General features: G+C 34.2%; 2 protein-coding genes and 1 long non-coding RNA gene across 4 annotated transcripts; 2 read left to right on the top strand and 1 right to left on the bottom strand.

Moving 5' to 3' along the window:
* Positions 1-278: 278 nt before the first annotated feature.
* On the top strand, positions 279-1,140 carry LOC140863733 (uncharacterized). The gene is made up of 3 exons (XR_012144012.1): positions 279-438; positions 533-722; positions 980-1,140. It is a non-coding gene; the product is annotated as an uncharacterized lncRNA (long non-coding RNA).
* Positions 1,141-8,190: 7,050 nt separating this feature from the next.
* LOC140866377 (type 2 DNA topoisomerase 6 subunit B-like) lies at positions 8,191-13,359 on the top strand. 2 transcript variants are annotated; one of them, XM_073271355.1, is made up of 12 exons: positions 8,191-8,310; positions 8,386-8,482; positions 8,978-9,061; positions 9,547-9,573; positions 10,088-10,196; positions 10,270-10,345; positions 10,453-10,473; positions 10,930-11,126; positions 11,500-11,647; positions 11,889-12,098; positions 12,203-12,322; positions 12,821-13,359. In XM_073271355.1, the coding sequence occupies exons 1-12, from the start codon at positions 8,257-8,259 to the stop codon at positions 13,124-13,126; spliced, it is 1,449 nt and encodes a 482-aa protein (XP_073127456.1). In that variant the 5' UTR covers positions 8,191-8,256; the 3' UTR covers positions 13,127-13,359. The 2 variants fall into 2 exon arrangements, 1 of the variants encoding a protein (XP_073127456.1); XR_012144868.1 differs by having other exon boundaries at positions 10,933-11,126; positions 11,889-12,322; positions 12,821-12,954.
* A 1,706-nt stretch (positions 13,360-15,065) lies between these two features.
* On the bottom strand, positions 15,066-18,278 carry LOC140864110 (SCARECROW-LIKE protein 7-like). Its single transcript, XM_073268043.1, has 2 exons — positions 16,020-18,278; positions 15,066-15,564 (listed from the first exon to the last, which is right to left on the bottom strand). The coding sequence occupies exon 1, from the start codon at positions 18,049-18,051 to the stop codon at positions 16,255-16,257; it is 1,797 nt and encodes a 598-aa protein (XP_073124144.1). The 5' UTR covers positions 18,052-18,278; the 3' UTR covers positions 15,066-15,564; positions 16,020-16,254.
* Positions 18,279-20,647: the final 2,369 nt, after the last annotated feature.

Raw genomic sequence — 20,647 nt, 5'->3', positions numbered from 1 at the left:
GTTCAAGAACCAGGTGCATGAAAGTAAGTAAAAAAAAAAAGCGCACAAGAGCGTGCCACCTTGAACGTCGATGCAATTATGTTTGTAGTTTAAATTCAATCTGATTGAATAGAAACCTTAGACGCGTTTTGGACTTCGAGGGGTAGAGGGATATCGTTGATTCTTGATCTATCTTCAATCAATTCGAAGTAAATTTGAGTCCATAATGGTTAGGTGACTTGCAGGCAAAAAAAAGGATTTGACTTTCTGAGTTTTTATCAGATGAAGAGAACATTTCAATCACAGTACTTACTTGTCCTCCTTCCCAAGCCACTAATCTTCATATTATCCCTTTCTTGCACAAGAAGCCCCACAAATTAACCAAACCAGACTATTATAAATAGACGCATATACACAGTAGCCACCATCCCCTCAATTCTTCTGTCTCTTTTTCGTCAGGTAATATCAAAACACTTGCGAATTATATTTTCTCTTCATTCTCATTATTTATTCTTACTTATTGGGTGTGCCATCTATGCTATCATTTTCTTAGAAACAAAGTTTGTGGACCATAAAAAATGGAAGCTGATCGGGCAGTTGCTGTTAATGGTGGTTCTTGTCGAAAGACTCGATTTGATCGCGAGAACGCGAGCTTTTTCACGAACGTGAAGGACTATTTCCAGGAATTCATCCACACTCCCATGGAAGGTCACAAACAATGTTTCCAAGTCAAATGGCAGACGGTATATAAGTTGTTTTTTTTAATTTTATAATGGTTTATGTATGTGTCTATTATATGTTGGGTTATTTTTTTGTCATTTTAATCTATTGGAAGCAAAAAAATTAAAGAAAGTAAAAGGTCATTTGATTTTACTGCAACATTTTAATGTGAATTCACCCCCAAATTACATATTTTTTTTATTACAGTATTTTCGTTGTCACCAGGTTTCGAACCGAAAACCCGATTTTGCTTATGGGTTTGATTTTTGATTAAATGCAGGTGGTTGATAAGTTTTCGAATATAAAAACTTCTGGTAAAAAAGAAGGTTAAAGTCAGGAGAACTTTCGGGCAGATTGAAGAACACATGAATATTGCAATTGATGGAGTATTCGTAAATTAGGTTAAATTAATGGTTGATAATTTAGTCTTATTCCTATGGTTTCAAGGTATTGTTATTAATATTTCCTTCTTTCTATTAAAGTGAAACAATATTTTTGTTTTTGAATCGAATGATTTGATTTTCCATTTGAAGGTACGAGTTTATTCGGCGAATGATCTCATTAGGAATTTCGAATTTTACTGTTATTGCGATAACTAAAATAGATTATAATTAATATAAATTTGATAGGAGATAAATTTTGAACTCGATAATTTTACCTAAACAACTAGAATATATTTGAATTTTTTTTTTAATTCGATTTCACTCACGGAATGTTTGAATACACCTCTTATTAATATATATTTCATGTATTTCAAAAACCCTGTGTTATATAATATACAATTCTACACATCGTGTTATATAAAGAGTAAAAAAAAATAACTAAATATATCACGTGTTTCTATACAATTTCTGTAAATATATTTTCAGAAATATAATCTGGAAAACAAGCTGCTCGAATTCTCAAATGAAAGAGACATAAATTAGATCGCAAGTCAAGTGATAGCCAAAAAAACACACTACTACTAAAGAGTGCGCGTTTGGATCAAGAAGTGAGAAAGAGAAAAAGTTTTTTTTATATATATAAAAAAGATGTTTTTATTGTTTTATTTATGTTTGGATAGATTGAAAGTGCTTTGTTAAAGTCCATATTTATAGTTTTCAAATACTTTCAACTAAAAACAAATGCGTACATTTTCAATCTATTTATCCAAATACAAAATTGTTATAATTTTTATTTAAAAGAATACTTTTAAAAGCCAACTTCATAAGCTTATGAAGAAGACACGAGATGTTGGTCTTATTCATATTAAAGGAACAGCAAACATCTTGGCTCATAACATAGTGTGTTTTGCTTCTTCTTCCCTCTTCCCCTTAAGTGGGAGAACGTGATTTTTTCGGTTTGGTTGGAAAATTTGTAATATGATACTGTGATTATTAATGAGAATTATAAGTTTTTTTGTAAAAAAAAAAAAAAGAAACCAACTTAAAAAAACAATTTTTAAATCAAAATGCTATTGTATTCAAACTTGCCTAAATCCTAATAATAATAATAATAATAATAATAATAATAATAATAGAAGAGAAGAGAAAACTTAATCATGTTATTTCGGATGTAATTTTGATTGACACAGTTTAATCAATTATTTTTATTTTTATTTTAAAAAAAAAACTTAGTGCTACCCCCACTTATATTATATTATATTATATTATATTATATTATATTATATTATATTATATTATATTATATTATATTATATTATATATATATATATATATATTTTCCCTACCATTTCAATTTAAAAATTAATAATCTGTATTTTTAAACTTTCTTTAATATATTTATTCTTTAGTTTTTGTCATCTTAATCCATTAAAAGTAAAAAAAATGGCGAAAATAAATTTTTTTTGTCATATTCAAATTTTAATTTTATTGTATTGAATTTCTGGTTATTTTGTTTGGATACCTGACGTGATCCAAGTGACACTGACAATTTATCGGTGTCAAGTAAATATTTATGGTGTTATAAACAATTTTCGATGTGATGCCAATATTTCCACAAAATAGGACTAAGAATCTGAAAAATCAAAGTTATTGTACCAGAAGCCCACTTTGAATAATTAGTGGATTAAAAAATTATTTTCCATAAAACGTAAACAATTAACCTATTTATTCTTTTTGAACATGAATCCTCAAAAAATCACATATTTGATTTTGGCTTAAAAAATCCCTCTTTTATTTTTTTTATACTCAGATTATGTGTTAGCTTGTGCTTAACTTAATTGAAATCTAAAAGCTAGTCGTGTGGTGATTATGATTTTTCAAAAATGATTAACAAAAATATCAATATTAAAATCACTTTAATCGTTTATTTATCAAACACTACCCAAATTTGATTTTATCTTTTCACTTTTGTTTTAAAAAACTATCAACTTTTCATTTTTCTTCATTTTTTTATAAGCTATAAATTTTTAATAAATTCTACAAAAGCTCCCTTAGTAGAAACTGGGATTTTACAATTTCTGGGTTTGATTTTGATTAAATGCATGCAGCTGGTTCAGAAGTTTTCATACACAACCACCTTCGGCAAAGGAGAAGATGAAAAAAAATCCCAGTTTCGGGCCCCAAAAATTCGTGTCCGAGGCGGAGGAGGACACAGTGACGATGATGATGAATGAAGCTTTTGATTCAGTATGCGTAATACTGTGGTTTTGTTTATTCTATGCATTGCTATTGTGGTTGTTTTATTTTTGGGAGAAACTGGTTCATAACTCATAAGTAATAACCCTACACAAATTTCAATTTCTAAAAGTATAAAATATATTTTTGGTTTTTTATTTTTAGTCATATTAAATGTAAGTTTGTATTTTTAGTTCGACAACGTACTTACATTTTTTTTTTTTCATTTTTTTATATGTAGGGGTGTTCAAACATCGGATAAAATCGAAAAAACTGTAAATCTAAATCGAAAAAGCCAAACACCAAATCGAACTGAAAACCAGAATTTGAAATTCGAATATAAATGTTAAAACCAAAATTTATTTGGTTTGATTTCGGATTCTATATGTCAAAACCGAACTGATCGAAAAACTGAAATTTCATTACATAAATAATTTTATTTATAGATTTATTTATATTATATATTTTATGAGATGATATATAGTGAATAAAGGATCGTTTTTAATATTTTTTAGTGATTGTTGTTTATTTAAGTCATTTAGACTCTGAATTTAATGTTTTACAAAGAAATCATGTAAAAAATTATCATACTATATTTTAAAGTATATTTATAATATTAATTAAAATAATAGTATCAAAATCGAATTAACCGATCGAAATAACCGAAAAATTTTAGTAGAAAACCGAAGCGAACCGGAGGAAAATGGTACGGATATAGGATTTTGAAAATGTGACATTTTAATAAATTAGTAGTTATCAATGGAAAAAAAGGATATTTGTGGTAAAAAAAAAATTTCCTAATTAAATAGATATTAAAGGATAATTTCATGAATATCTCCCTTAGGGTTTTCTCGGGAACACTAATGTGAGTCTTCTTCCTACGTAACTGTAGGTTTTTCACTCGATCTTCTGGTGTTTGATCTGAGTGGTTTTCAATATTTCATGGCTAGTATGGATTTGGATGAAATAGAAAGGATTGTCCGTGAGTTTAAAATTTCTAATAAAACTTAACTCACACACAAAAATAAATATAAGTATATAAATTTATATTACACAAAAGAAAGGTAAAAGCCCACTTACCGTATTCGATTTCTAAGAAAATCGTGTAGGAGTAAACGTTGTTGGAGAGCCTCAACTGGAACAAAAACTCGAACTAAATTCACGACAAAATCTGCTTGGTTCTAAAGGAACTAGTCTGCTCGGTTTTCTGGACAGAAATGCACTCCTCGCTCGACTTCGGCGTTGCTTCTTGGCTTGAACTCGGACAACTTTCTGGATTTGATTGCAGTAGATGATTGCTTGAACCTGGACAGATTCGAAGGCTTCAAGAACAGCAGAAACTTGCTCTCGAAATGGACAGAAATCTCCTCAAAAATGGACAGAAAGTTTACTTCGAAACGATGCCGACTTTTTCCGAGATTTCTGGTTATCACTTGTGCTCGACAATGAGCAGACTTTTGAGCTTCGAACGGTTGCTGTTGTGCTTCAAATTTAAGAGGGACTCAAGCTATGTAAGGACCTTGATATATGGGTAGAATTCAACAGCTTTTACTCGGCCAAAATGGTAACAAACTGGAGCTCAAGAAAACCGAAAGTAGCACAGCTTGGTGTTTGAAAAAAAATGGCAGATTCTCGCTTGATTGTTGGGTGTGATCCTCACTCAGATATTGACCACTATTTATAGGGTGAAGTTGATAACTGAAGGGTCTCCTATTCATGGCTAATAATTCCCAATAACAGCCATGATTCCTCATTATTTCAGCTGTTACAACTCTTGGTGGTTTTCAGTTTCAGATTTGAAAAGTTCTTTGCCTTCACTCCTTCGGTTATGGTTCATGCCTTCACTCCTTCTGTTATGGCTCATCATTGCTTGCTTGGAGGCTGGGTTCTCACAAAAGGGTTAAGCATGCGGGCAAAGACTTTCTGAACTAACTGGTGGCTAAGATTTTATCGTGTTATCAAAACGCGGTAGAAGTCAGAGTCAAGTTCTCAGTTGTATATTTTTGAAGTGTGCTTAATATAGATTTAAATAAGTTTTCAGTTGTATAAGTGTGCTATTATTGGGGGGTTCCGGATAGGAATATCATTCCATACCCGCCCCAACATGTTCGGTCGAACTCGAACTTATACCCGAAAATTATCTCCCGAACACGTCCCGTTTCGGGTTTTTTAACCGAACCGGCTGGGAAAATTGTCATCCTAGTTTTCATTTCAGTTGTGTAAGCTAAGTGTGCTTAACGATAGAAACCATTGCATCGATAAACATCTTTTGCTCCAAAATAAATTTGATCTGATTTTCCTCTTCTTCGATCATACACATACGTGAATTTCATTTCTGCAAATTATCAAAGATTTCAAAGCAACAAACCTCGTCGGCTCCATCAGCCTTTCATGTCGTACCTTGGCCCTGTAAAAAGAAGCTATATCAGAAAAGTAAAATAATTCTTTTTCAGTATTAAAAAAAACAAAACAAAACAAAACATAAGAACAAACCTAATAAATTTTACACATGACATAAACATAATAAATTTATATATTAAAGTATTTTCGTATAAATGATGTTTTATATTAAAGATTAAAAATCTCAAAATATTATATTTTTTTTTAAACTCATAAATATGATATCACAATATAAATTTTAAAAATTATTGTTTTGTAATATTTTTTTAATTTAAATGGAATGTAATCATGTTAAATTCAAAACCGAGAGAGAAAGGTATATAGGAATATGTTAAAGTATATTCAAGTTGATAGAGTAGATGAGTTTTTGGCCATATGTTAGGAGTTCGATTTCTCCTGCCAACACCTTCTTGAACTAGTATGTCGCACTGGATAGTTTACTGACTAACGTAGTTTGCAGACTATTGCAGTAGTTCGAGAGTTTACCTTTTTAAACTAGCATGTCGCATTGGGCTTACGGACTAGAGTAGTTTGTGTATATGAGTCATTTAAAAATCCAACGTGTGCACAGCATGCTGAATAGAAAAAGACTGGTGGTGGGCTGCTGACTTCCCCGAAACCAAACAAACCAAGAAAAAGACGTAACAGACAAACATCTAACCGAAATTTACAGCTTCAAAGATTCAATCAAAAGACATGTTTTGCGGGAGCTTGAGGCTTGAAGAGAGCTCCTCGTTCAGGAAACTGGGGAGATCCAACAGTAGCTCCATCCTCGCATCGGAGTTGGAGATTAATCCCGGCCAGATCTCCAGAATCGCTGTTTATGAGAGGATCTCCAAGTCCATGCGATGGACGACGACCCACGAATCAAATATTAATCACACGAGGACTACTCGGCCGGCGGCGTGGAGATCATTTGTTTCCAAGGTATTTTCTCTGAAGAAAATGGAGAATATTGGTAAAAAGGGACCGGCCGCGGAGAAGAAGCGGCGGAGTTGGCTGCCGGATCCTCATCGCCGATGGCCCGTCCAAGGCTGGTAGCTGCTACGTTGAAGATCATATCCATTTCTATATCTAATTCTTCACCGTTTCTAATAATTGCTTCAGTTTAATTAATCCATTTCTATATCTAATTCTTCGCCGATGGACTTACTTTTTTTTTTTTTTTTTTTGCCACTAGAAGAATTTCACATTTTTGCAACAACTAGTTGTTACGAGTGCAATTTTGCTGTGAATATTGATTTTAACATTAAAGAAATCATTAAACTTGTATCCTTTTATCAAAATCTATATTTGATGACAACGATTAAGATGGGCCGTCAGACGTATTGTCACGTCTCACATTCCGCTTCTAAATGGGCCATAAAAATCCAAAACCGCTCCGCCGTAGGTTACATGCCAACCCGCTAAATTTTTTTAAAATAAAAAAATATTCAAAAACATCATTAGTATTTGGGATTGAAAAAACAATAACAAATAAATCTCACAATCAAACAAATCATATAAAATTTTGATTTAACTATTATGTTTTAGATAAAAAAATAACATTATCAAATAATATAAATAGATATTTAACTATAAAAAAAATAATGTAAGATATTAAAAATACATCAAATACTAATTTTAATTTTTTTTTTAAAAAATTATTTAACTAAGTGTTTTTATTCTCATAATTTAAAAAAATTAAAATTATATTTTTTTAAAAAAATCGACGGGCCGGCCTGCCTCGTCCCGCCTCAACCCGTGGCATGTTTGGATTGGTCCGTTTAGGCCCGCTTCCAAACGGACCAATAACCATAACCCAACCCGTTAATTTTTTATGGTGGGACGGGCTGGTCCGATGGACCTGACCTGTTTTGACGACTCTATTTAAGGGTGTGAACTATGCATGCAAATTGAGCCGAATATAAAGAAATTTTAATGTTTTAAATTCAGCTCGAGTTTGATTTGAAACTAAAAAATTTTGGGATCACAATAATTGTTCAAAATATTAATATATATATATATATATTATTATTATTAGAACTTCGAGTGGTATTGGTTGGTCCTACTCTCTTGTACTTTCCTTTTATTTTAATAAAATGGTAGGAATACGCTTAACCCTGCCACAACATGCGGTTTTTTCAAAAAAAAAAAAAAAACCTTAACCATTGTAGTTAATCAACAAAAATGCACATTTTTTTTCATTCTAAAAATTATTATAAGAAGCTTATTTAATAAATTATATGTATAACTACATAATTTGTTGATCATAATTAATAACTAATAACTTAATGATTTAGAAAATATCTAAGTTAAGAATGTATACAAGCATAATATCAGCAGCTAGATGAAATTGTATAACAAAATCCTCTCAAAATATATAACAATAACAATAACAATAATTACCTCAAAAAAATAAATAACAATAATAATAATGATAATTATAATTATTATCATCATTATGATTATTATTATTAAATCATAATTTGCGCGGGCTTCCAAGTTCTGATAAGAAGATTAAATTTTTCCGCAGTTTTCTGTATTCGCTGGAATACTGATGCTTCTGGTTGCCCAAATGGAAATAAATTCTGTGAAAAAACTATGTGAATTTGTGAGTTGAGCATTTTCCTCGCTTTAAAGCTTTAGATTCTTCGAGCTAACTGGATCGTTGACTGGATTTGCACAGTTGATATCTTCTGGGTTTCAAAGATGCCGCGAGTTGGATGATATTTGCAGATTATCTGTTTTCCTTAAGCCAGAACTTCCTTCAGTTCGAATCTCGGGTATATGTTGCAAATTTATGATTTATTTATGGCTTGGGTTGCAGCAATTTAAGTTTATTTTGCACCGACATGTAATATATGTTCCGAATTATCCAGTTTGATAACTTTTATTTCTATGATTGATGCATTTTACAAGTGCTTTCACTTTCAATGTGGTTAAGTAGAATGTGTTTATGGCAATTTTCGAAAGTAATTCCGAGTCTCTGACTTGCACAGAAACTGTATGGTGCGTAATTGGAGTGCTCACTGTTTTTGAAATTTTGGACTTCAATTCAACGTGATTGTAGCTTTTATTGGCCAACTTATGTTGTTTCCATCGGTTTAGGGCCGCAAATAGACAATTTGTTGGCTAAATCCACAATGAAAGTTTTGCAGAATTTGAGTAGTGTGGACAGTTTTATGTTTCTGATGATCTGCTAGAAATTTGAATTTGTAGATCAATCTAAAGTCAAAAACTCGGATGACTTGCAATAGTAATCTCTTCCCTTTCAACAGTTTCTGATACAGGTGTTGGAAGCACGTTGGAGGAATTTCATGAACTGAAAGTTCGAAATGATCCCATTTTGACTAGTAAATGGGGTAAGTGAATAAGTTATTCCATCTATACCAATCCTTCTAGATAAGAACCATCTTCTTTGTTCATAACGATTATGCCATTCTAATTGAAACTTACGTTTATACTTATATGGGTATGAAGTCTGCATAATTTTTGCTTGAAGCAAGTTTCTTGTTATGTATTTCACATTCACAGCATAACTCTGGTCATATATGAGATAAAATGTCGCAGTCTTTTGATTTCCTATACCCTCTCTTAGTTGTAGTTTTTTTGACTTTTTTCCCATATAACCGAACCAGGAAGATTAACTGCTCATCAGATTCTTTTTGTTAAAGATTCTGTAAAGATTACATTAACATTCATATTTTTAATCATTCAAACTTTAGCTTGTTGATAATCTATTGATCATGACATGTTTAAAATATTTTTTACTCTTTTTTTCTGGTAATGCTCTTAATTGACGTTGTATCAATTCAGATTCCCTTACTATTCATATCTTTTGTTGCAGATGGAGTTCTTAGCATTGCTACCACAGGTAAGGTCTCTCTCAAAGTAATTTGGCTTTTGTTACTGGGTGTTCTTAATAACTACAGCTTCAATTGTGGATGTGTGAGGATCAGGAACAAAATAAAGAATGCGAGACTATCGTTAAAAGTTTCAGAACTAACTATAGAACGTAAGAATTACTTAACCAGAGGAACCTTGATCTAAATTCTTCTCTAGTTATTTTTAACCCAAACTAATCTGATCTAAATGACAAAAAGTTGAATCAATATATTGTTTTAGCCAGGGTGAATCAGGTGATAATCGGTGGCATATATGCAAGATTTGACTAATATTTAGTTTAGAAAGTCCCTTGGGCCACATAATTGTGATGAGAATTTTACTTGAACATCGATTGTTTGAGATGGTAGAATTTATAGGTTAATATTTGCATTGTAACTGATAGAGAAGTGATAAACTTAAGAGTCATAAAGATTTTCCAGAAAATAAATGTGAAGCCTGGCAGCTACTTTCATCGTTAGAGCCTCATTGTCATCCTTGACCAGGTATCACTGATAATGAGATTCACCACATTAAACTCGACTTGAAAGAAAATACTTCGTCAAGAAGACTTGTGAGACTACCGTCAGCAACAAAGAATGGCGCAAAATTCAGGCAATGTGTTTCCTCTTTTCTGTCATAAATGTAGAAATTCCTCTACTGAATGTGTTCTGTTATTCTTTTGCAGTGGAACTGAAGTATCATTGTCAATACCTGAAAAAATTGATGTTCTACTGGCAATGATAACAATCTTCATTAGGAAGGTTGATTTCTGACGCTGATCCAATTTTCTAAATTTGATGAGTGTTGGGTATGATTAATTAACTGCACTGCTGATACCGAATTCATTTGCTTACTGATTTTTTTGCAGATGCTTGTTCTGAGATCTCCAGTGAGTTCTGGATTCCCTCTGTTGATATGCTATTTTTTCTGCAGCTTATCTGCTTTTGTTACTTAAGGTTTTACATTTCCTGAACTTAGAAGGACCTCTACATAGGGAGTTACTAAAGAGACCAAACTCCATTCAAGAGGGTTAACAGTTGATAAGACATGTACTAGATCATTAGTTAATAAGTGGGATCAAAATCATCAAATTGATTCCCGCCCGCATTTCAACTCTCAAACGAAAGTGCATCTTATTTCCTTGGTTGATGGTAACGATCCTCTTAGTCTACGTAGTGTTTGTATAGACTCATGTCTTTTGAAATTTTAAAATTATGTGTTCAGCTACTAATGCCTATTCTTTTGGAAAATGCACTTTATGATTGTAGTACATTGAGTATAATTTCTGGAATAATTCTGATGTAAGGTGATCTCACTTGTTTCTCATCTGCGCTGATGTCTCCAGAAGATTGCAATTGAACTCTCTGTCGACACTGGGGATAACACAGGATCACAATATAAAAGTATTGTACTGGAAAATGCATGCAGTGCCTTGCCCATGGATGCAGCGGATATTGACTTCTTGAAGTTGGGATTCGAAGAATATGTCTTGAAGCATGGAAACAGACTGGTTGAAGAGTGCCACTCTTGCTCCTCAACTGGGTGTGTTTTGAATCATAGATTTCCTGTTTTCTTTATATCAATAGATTTATAACTGTTGAATATTTTAACAATAATCATCTGGATGAACCGTCTGTAGATACTGTCTAATCTTTTTAGTCTACTTTTACAGTATCGAAAACATAGACCAGCCCTGCCGGGCCAGAACATATCTAACAATGGCAGGGCACAGAAGCCATGGTGTTAGTATGGGTTATTAAGCTTAACTCATTATGTTTTCATGCAGAATGTAAAATTCATCATTGAGAAGGCTCTCGCTTAGTCTTTCAGCATCACCTTCTGCAGATTTTGATGGTTATAATAAATTTTGTTTGACTATGTCATAATTATGTTTTTTTTTTTATAATGTTCACAGAAAGATACTCAAAGTTGGCACTGGGGTCGCGTGCAGCTCAGGAAACCAACAAAGTGGTGGACAGGTGATGGATGCTGTTATAATCATCAGCGAAACAACAGTACCAGCTCAAACTTCCTGCTGCTGTTTGTACGGCAGAAAAACAGAGGTTCGTTCTAAGTTACATATTACATATACAATGCAGCAAAACCTAATTGGTGGTAATTTTCGTTCAACTATCTCCCATGGAATTTTTTACTGTTTGGATCTGACGGCTTAGTCTTTTTTACATTTTCTCTTCCTGAAACATGGGTTCTTCCTTCATAACAGGGATAAAGAAAAGATTTCCTTTATGCAGCAAAAACTCTCACATGGAATTATATTTAATGAATTTGCATTTCTGCATCTAGGTCTTGTATAACAGAGATTTCTCACCCAGTTCAATGCCGCAGTCATCTCTCGATGCACTGACCAGCATTGAATGGAAAAAGTATGGATTGACTCTAAGAAGTCTTGCAGATCAAGATGGTCTTGTTTTACTAGAGTGGGAGAACCTGCCACCATGTGTCCACATCAGCATTGTGCTCCATAGATACAGTAGACAATATCCTCGACTTGTTGTACAAGTTTTCAATAATATCCATCATATTCCTCTGAAATTTTGGTGTGCCCTACGACTTGTTATGTTTTCTTCCTTGTTTCTTAACTTGTGGCTAGAAAAAAGATGTCTAGCACAGAAAATAGTCGAGTTGATCGAACTCTTACTAGAAAATCTGTCAAGCTTGCACTGAAGGAATTGAAGGAAAAGAATACAGGAGTCTTGCTCAGTGAGCGTGCACTTAAGGTTTGAATTCGTGGTCTCTAGGTCTATTAATAAACATTAATATCAATATAGAAAGTTTCTGTACCGTAAGAAGATAATTCCTTCTTTTTTCCTATTTTCTTTCATGGTGTTCTTCGTATTTTAGGTACTAACAACGGAATTCAAGTATTCAACTTAGAAACCAGCACGGTAGAAATGGGAAAGCATCTGAAACTTGGGAATCACTTTACAATTTCTCTCTAGTCTCAATAAATGTACAATATACCTGATTTGGTTCGACATAGGTCAACATTATACAGTTATAGCAGCCTAAGAACCAGTTTTTTTTATTATTATGCAAATAAGGTATCCTACCAGAAACTCCAGCTCAAGTGGAATAGGTTCTTGCACTTATGTACCACTCCACATTTTCATACTGCTTGTTTATATCGATGAAGATTTGTTGAAAGCATGAGTGCATCATACTCCTTATTTTTTCCCACTAGTTTGTCTAAGAAGTTGAAATTCATTCTTTGGCAGATCTCCAACTATGCACCTGATCTTGCGAAGACAATCACTGGTCTAATATTGTCCTCAAACGACTTGAACTTCCAAAGACAGTGTCTTTCCCTTCTTGGTTTCCAGTGCCAAGAAAGTGATAGGGACAATGTTGAGAAGTGCATCAAGGATAAGCTAATCTCTGTTATATCGAAACATGATAACAAATCTTGGCAATCCAGAGAAGCTTCTTTTCTGTTTGTAGATGACGACGCTCAACAGGAGCGAATCGGCGCAGACGAGGAATATGAAGAAGGCGAGGAAGTATTTCCCTATCCTGATTTCTGAAGAAATGTAGGTGCCAGCTACTGCATGAAGACCAATAATTCTTTATGATGCCACCTTGCGCTGGTTTCTTGCTCTTTCCTTCTCCTTCACTTCACTCCCTTGTTTGTTGGCATGTGCTTTATTCGGATTCATGCAAAAGTTCAGATGCATGTACGATGTATGTGTCCAAATGAAAGTTAAAAACTTAAAATTACTTCACTCAAAGTGGAAACTTCTAGTTTTAAAAATCTTACCAGATTCAGCAGAAAAAAATAATTTTTCCCATTTCAAATTTGTAAAAAATTTGCATCTTACTAGTATAAATGCTCTATGTACACAGAATAATAGCCACCTATAAAAATTTAATGACATGGAATCTTTCTAATCTAGTATTTATTAGTTTTTAAAAAATAATAAAATCAGGACATAAATTATTTTAATGATGTTTTTAGATATATGTCCTTAATTGAATTAAATTAAATAATACCAGGAGCAGTGCCCATGATAATATTATCCTAATCGTCCTTGCCAGCGGACTGACTGATTGCCACCAAAGCCCTCTTCGTCGGATCTCGTCGCGTATCCTTCTCATAGTGAATTACCCATTGTGTCCCTTTTAAACATTTCATACCATTTGCATTTAATAACTCATCTCATTAATTTATAATACCATATATTAATTACCGATATATATCGATTCTTTTACCACGACGAGTCAAAAAATTCACAAACGCACCAGAATAACCAAAATATGAGATCCTAAGCGTACCTCTACCACAACAGTTAGTCTAATTCTGGTAAGCTCGTAGTTACAACAATGGTTCTGATTCTAACAAATTTATAACAACATGCTAAATTATTATAAATAAAAAAACATTTTTAATCTTATATATTTAATTACTTGATTGTGATTTTGATTGTTTGTATGGTGAATTTTAATTTTTTTTAATCAAACTATCAAAGTGCTTATATGGCGTTAATGATATGTTGCTCTAAAATCATAAAACAAACAAACAAAATTATTGAGTAAAATTGAAATTTAATAATATGAAAAGTCGAATTCACAAAATTATATTAAATAAAAAAAGTAATAGATTACCAACCCGGGATTTACATATAGGTAATAGGTTCGTGTTTTTGGTAGCCCTTTTACTCGCTAGATGTGTTCATGACATCATGGAGCTGAAGCCTGAATTTCCGAATATGGTAGCCCTTTCACTCTTTATAAAACGGTAGCCCAAAAGAAACAACTTTCAAAAATTTTTATAAAAGTTTTGTGAAAAAAAGAAACTCTTATAAAAAATGTTCGATGCATATTTGTCTTTGGAGACCAAGTATTTAAATTTTAATGCACAAACACTATATTTAACAAAGAGCCGGTTAAGCATTTAATGCTAGACAAAAAAAAATACTAAACAAAAGGTGGATTTATGGAGAAAACATACGACAGTCACCCTTTCAAGAATTTGAACTCAACTATCTAAGAATGTCCTTTTTACGGCAATATAGACACTTCACAATTTTGTAGTGTTTGAGATTGCTTTCAAAAAGAATACACAGAATCCCGAATTTTGACAACGCCAAACCTGATCATAATTTGGATGCTGAAAGAATATGCGACGAAGGAATCGCGATCAATCCTTATTTTTTCACTTGTTCATGATTTTTGTGGTTGAGGAATGAAAGGTGGATGTTTGAATCTAACAGTGGCCAATTGGTTTAGAAAGGTTTAAATTTTCTAGGCGGTAACATAGATTTTCGGCCTCTACAACAAGAGTAAATGTTCATATTTTAATTAAAAAGGTTTATATTTTTCTAAATAAATTTCCTTAAAAAATAACTTATCTTGTAGAAGTGTACTAAAATCACTATGAAGGACTTTGGAATTTAAAGACTGATTTCAAAATGTCAATACATACAAGTTTACAACAGCGTGTACATAATTTTCAGTCGAGGAGTATTATACAGTCTACTGTTTCCTCAACCTATATAACAGTTAATCAGTACTTTTTCACCTTCAACCAGTAGTCTACACTCTATTCAAATGCCGCTACTCTAACCACCGTCAATAAATACAAAAGCCAATTATAATGAGATTTTACACTGTAGTTTTTGAGATTGATTTCAAAAAGAATTTGTGAGTTTTTCATGCTTAAAATTATTTTGTGATAAAAAAAATCTCGAAAACACTTTTTGAAAACAATCTCAAACATGACTTTTGTATTACTTAAAAAGTGTTCCCCTTGGATCTTTTCCCCAACCCCGGGCGGGCGCCTCTCACTTCGATGAATGCAAACCTCGGGGAGTTCAAGCAAAAGATCGAGAGAGACCGACGACCTCCCAAGTGATTTTCCAAACATATACAACTCATATGAATATGTATTTCACCTTCATTGATGCCAAAAATGTGTCATTCTTCCCATTTTTGGGTCTATACCAGTCTACCCCCATTGCAAAACCTAAAACATTAAAGAAAATTACTTTCTTCAGTTGCTATATTATATAAAACTTTCAAGGGGTGCTACAGTGCTAGTTTCACTAGACATGCAAGCAACTTAAAAAACTGCCCCACGTCAATAAAATAAACACAAACATAACACAAGAACCCCATCATGATTTCCCACACATTAGTTTTTCTTCTCCGAATATAGAATTGGATTCTTCAAATGGTTGGGCATAACACAGGGCAGGGCATAAAACTCATGGAATTTTTCCAGTTCTTGAAAGATTGAAAAGCAAGAGATCGATTAGCACGAAACACCAATAATTCAGATTCATATACACAGTTACAGTTGGTCTTCAACTAGTCACATGACAGAACAAACAATTAGGCCATGAGTTAAAACTGTAAAATAGAGCATAAAACAAGCCTTGGAACACTAATCATTTCGGCAAATTAACCAGAAATTCATACTGAAACGAGTGGAAAAATGAGTTGGCCCCCAAAAAAGCTTCAAAACTACTAACTCTGCCCCTACTGGTAAGATTGTCTTTCATCTACTCCTGCAACTGATGCATCGCTAGGATAAACACAGTTTAGTTCATGTAAACAGACTCCACTAACAATCTCTCTTCACTGTTTCCAGGCCAAGGATCCAAAGAGATTGATCAGAAGGTGAAAAATACCGACCAAATTCAGCCTAATTCAATCAACACCAGGAAGAAACAGTGAGCAATGGAACATCATTCCAAGCTAAAGAAAGAAACCCCGGTGGAGAAGATTCAACAAGCTTGTAAAACGAGCTGTAACTGTATTTCCAAAGAAGTAGTTTAGCTTGGCTTAAAGCATAATGGCTGAAGACTACGGGCTGAAAACCGGCACCCTCCATTAAAATCCTCCATCTTTCTTTATCTTCCATGCGCTGTCTTCTTTGTTCTTCCGGCCCAGCTACTCCAGCTATTCTATGGCCAAGCACCAATCTTTCAACCTGGATGCGCTCGGGTGAGTCCCGAGCCATGTTCTGGTCTAGGGATTCAAACACAGCGGTGTAGTACTTGAGGGCATTCTTGAAACGAGGCAAGAACCCGACCCGGTTCAAGCTCACTTCATACTCACCTAAAGTTACAACCTTGGGTTTCAAAGACTTTGCAAGCTTGAGGGCTGCCTCTACGCCCTCATCACTGTCGTCGAGTAGATTATACAATTGAAGCATGAAGTTCACTGCTGTGACCTCATCCGGCTCAACCCGGAAACTCGAGTTCTTTAGCTCCTGAACCGGTGTCAAAACGGGTTCAAACTCAAAATTCAAATCCAAAAGCTTGGCGAAGTCTCGCAATCGCTTCCCAGTAGCCAAAAGTGAAGCCGCCTGAGTATGCCCAAGAGCGGCGGCGGGTATTCCCGAAAGTCGAATCCTTTCAGGCTTCCCCGCCGGTCTTGTTGCCAAAGCCTGTAGAAAGGCAGCCCATTGGACTCCCTGAACAATCCCGAAATCCACAACATGGATTTTCTTGGCTTTCTCAGTGGCTTCTAAAATTGCTTGGTTTGCAGTCAAATGGGCGAATTTAGAGTTAGGGCAGGCATCATTAAGGGCTTTGTACGATGAAGTGAACTCTTCACAGGTAGTATCACTAACTGTGGCAGCTTTTACACCTCGAGGCGAGATTCTACTATAAAGGGCCTCGGAAAAATAGTACGATACTCGCTCGAGAGGATCTCCGTGCTGGGAAACCGAATCCCTGAGTCGTAAAAGTGATTTCACTGCCTTTTCTGGGTCTGAATCAGAGAACCGAGCGCAGTCTAATAAAGCTTTCAGATATGGCTTCCCTTTGGGGGAGGTTTCAGGGGAACTAGTGGAAGCAACAGCGTTACAATCACCGGTCACCAAGACGTCTTCTTCATCAGGTATTTCTGGTTTCGTTTCTTTCACGGCGGAAGGAGGCGGGACCAGGGCGGAGGTGGGTTCGGAGAAGATAACTCGGGCGAGATCGGACGGCGGAGACGAGTTAGCACCGAGCCGACTCGGGAACGGATCAGGATCATATATATGAGTGGTAAAGTCAGAACCGGGCCGCCACGTGTCGCAATACGTCCGAATATTAGAGCTCTCCGTCGAATCTCCGCCGCCAATCAAGCTCTCCATCCACTCTTCCGAGTCAAAATCGCCCCCCGGACCGTCGCACAAATCCGAAAACCTAAACCCAGCTGCGGAGTGGTGTTCCAAGCTGGGAAACTGAAACCCGGATTCGGTCGTATCCGGGTCGCCACCCGAGACACCAAACGGGTCGAGAAACCCATAGCCGAGAGAGGCGGAAGCCTGAGCATGGTGTTGAGCTCCGACGGCGGAACTGGTCCCCGGCCATGGGCTGAGGCAGAAAGGGTTGATGTTGAGGAACTGCTGCTGGTGCTGATGCTGCTGCACTTGCTGCTGCTCCTGTTGCTGCTTCTGCTGAATCACTTGCTGCGCAATCGCCATCAGATTCCCGCTGTCTGTACACATGTATGCCATTGTAAAGCCCTTCTTCACCAAATCTCACAACATATTGGAGCAACCACAGATTTCTAGAGTGAATAATGCAAGAAAATTTAGCAGAGAAGCAAGAAAATACTAAGAATTTGAGGGGATGCAGAGGAGAGGGAGGGCTGCTGAAGTGAAGTGGTGCTGAGATTTAAAGAAGGAGAAAGGGGGGACTGTGTAAACAGTAGATCGTGGACAAATATTAAAATATCTCACATTTAAATATTTAAGATGAAAATTAAAATCAAAGTTTTTGTTCAGTTTTTGTTGATAAAATTGTACAGATATAAGATGAACACAAAATTCTTGTGAGATAATCTCATAGTTAATTTTATGAGACGATTTTTTTATTTAAATCATATAAAAATAATATTTTTTATGTTAAAAATATTAATTTTGGATGGAAATATTGATAAGATTGATCTTTCGTGCGGATAAAAATTTATGATACCATCCGACAAAAGGCGTGTTCTAAGCTAAAAAGTTTTGGGATCACTAAATATATTTTTTTATGATGTGACACCTTGCAGCCTTTATTTTTAATGTGCACTGAGTAAACTTTCGGATAAATGCAGTTGAGATCACCGAATTGTTTAAATAAGACGTGGATATATAGTATTCAATAACGAAAATAAATTTTATATAATATATCACGTTAATATCATTTAGTCTCGGTCTACATCATTTATTTATTTAATATATTATTGATTCATAAAGTATTATGTAAAATGTATAAAACATAGTATAAGTAACATCACTCGTAGAATGATGTGATAGTAAATTGTGAGTTTATTTTATAATATATGTTGATGTAATAATTGATACTCCATAACAATTTTACTCTTCTAGTTAATTTGGACAACAGAGTAAATTATTTTGTTTGATTCTATTGATTTTTAGATTTTTATAAAATACTTACAATTCATCTAAATATAATTTTACTTCTATTTACCTAATATATTTATAATATATTCGGAGTTAAAATGAAAATATTCACTTCTTTTGCAGTCCTAATTTTGTTTTTAATGTGAGGTGAGACATTGATTCTGAATAATATGCGCATGGTTTAAAAATTTGAGTGGATTTGATTTTATTTTCATGCATGAAGTTTACTGTATCCATATGATTCAAAATTTATGTTAACTTAGTGTTTTTTCAGGATCAAACTCAGATTCATTGTTAAATCCAGTGATTTCAAATTCACAAATTTCAAATGTTTTTATTTGAAATCTTCCAACATGTTCGAATGCAACCTTATTAAATAAATGACTTAATAAAAAAAAATAAGGAACAAATTTTTCAAGAAAAGCAAAAAAGTTAATCACAAAAAGATTTTCAACTTGAAGTCACACAAATAAGAAAATCGAAAAATTAAATTGTAATTTGGACCAACTATTCCCCTAATTTATATATCTATTTTTTTCTCAACTGACATAAAAGCTCCAAGTTTTTAACAAGATATTATATTCTAAAATCAATTTAACAAACTTCTTCTCCGACTCAGTAATAAAACAACTACATGTTAATTAAATTAAATGTATATAAAAGCTGTCTTATTTTTACCGGATGTGCATCTGGCATCGTTTGATGTGAATGATAACACATTGATTTATTAATCATTTTTGTTTTGTTCAATGTTTGGCTCAAGTTCTTTCAAGAATTAGTGTCATGCACCATTATCTAATCCAAATTATATTGATTAAAAAATCTTATATTATTAATCCATCATTCATCATTGTTCAATTCATGAATAAAACGGTGTCAAACATACCAATTTACCAACACTTTATTAAACTCAAGTTTATCGCACGTAATTTACTTAATTTTTATCCGATTAACATAATCTACAAACTACTATTTTAGCTCAAAATTTACTCAATGCGTGATGATCATCTTTCAATTTTTTTTTTAAAGATCGTATTTCAATTTGGATGTGTGGTTTGCCGACGGATTTCTTACAGCAACGTCAAAGATGACTGACGATGACGTGGCTGTCATTCAGTGTGGGTCCCACGATCTTCTTCTCCCGGCCTGACCGGGGGGACACAGCGCTGCAGTTGCAGTACCTGCGAAGTGGGGCCCGCGTGCTGCGTCATCCGTACTGTGGCTGACGTCACCATCGTGATCATATTTTGTTTAGTTTCAAAATTCCTCGAGGTTCGGAAAGTTTCCATCTCAGCCGTCCATCGGGGATCGAACGGTGAGATCTGACTGTCTCTTTTACCGTTGCAAAGGGAAACGTGCTAGAGGAATAGTAGATTGACACGTTGACAAAGTGCAGCTTAGTGGGCCCCGTGATTGGGCCGGGTCAAAATTGTCATAGACAAGAGGTGAAAAGGGTTTCATTCGGGAAAAAGGTAAACCTCACCCAATTGGCAATACCTATTTTCACACTTGTGCCCTCTACGAAGTCTATACTGTTGGTTACACTATACTAGGGTTGGTTTTTATATAGTTAGATTTGGAGATGAAGTTATAACATCTTATTTAAAAATGTCGGTCTCGTATCATGAAACTTGGCACGACAAAAGCGACGGTGACATACACAATAAGTAGAGTACGTTAAACGATAGTTATTTTAAGCTCA

Source organism: Henckelia pumila, chromosome 4 (assembly GCF_033568475.1).
Source record: "Henckelia pumila isolate YLH828 chromosome 4, ASM3356847v2, whole genome shotgun sequence".
Taxonomy (NCBI): Eukaryota; Viridiplantae; Streptophyta; class Magnoliopsida; order Lamiales; family Gesneriaceae; genus Henckelia; species Henckelia pumila.
This window is presented reverse-complemented; position numbering and strand designations above follow the sequence as displayed.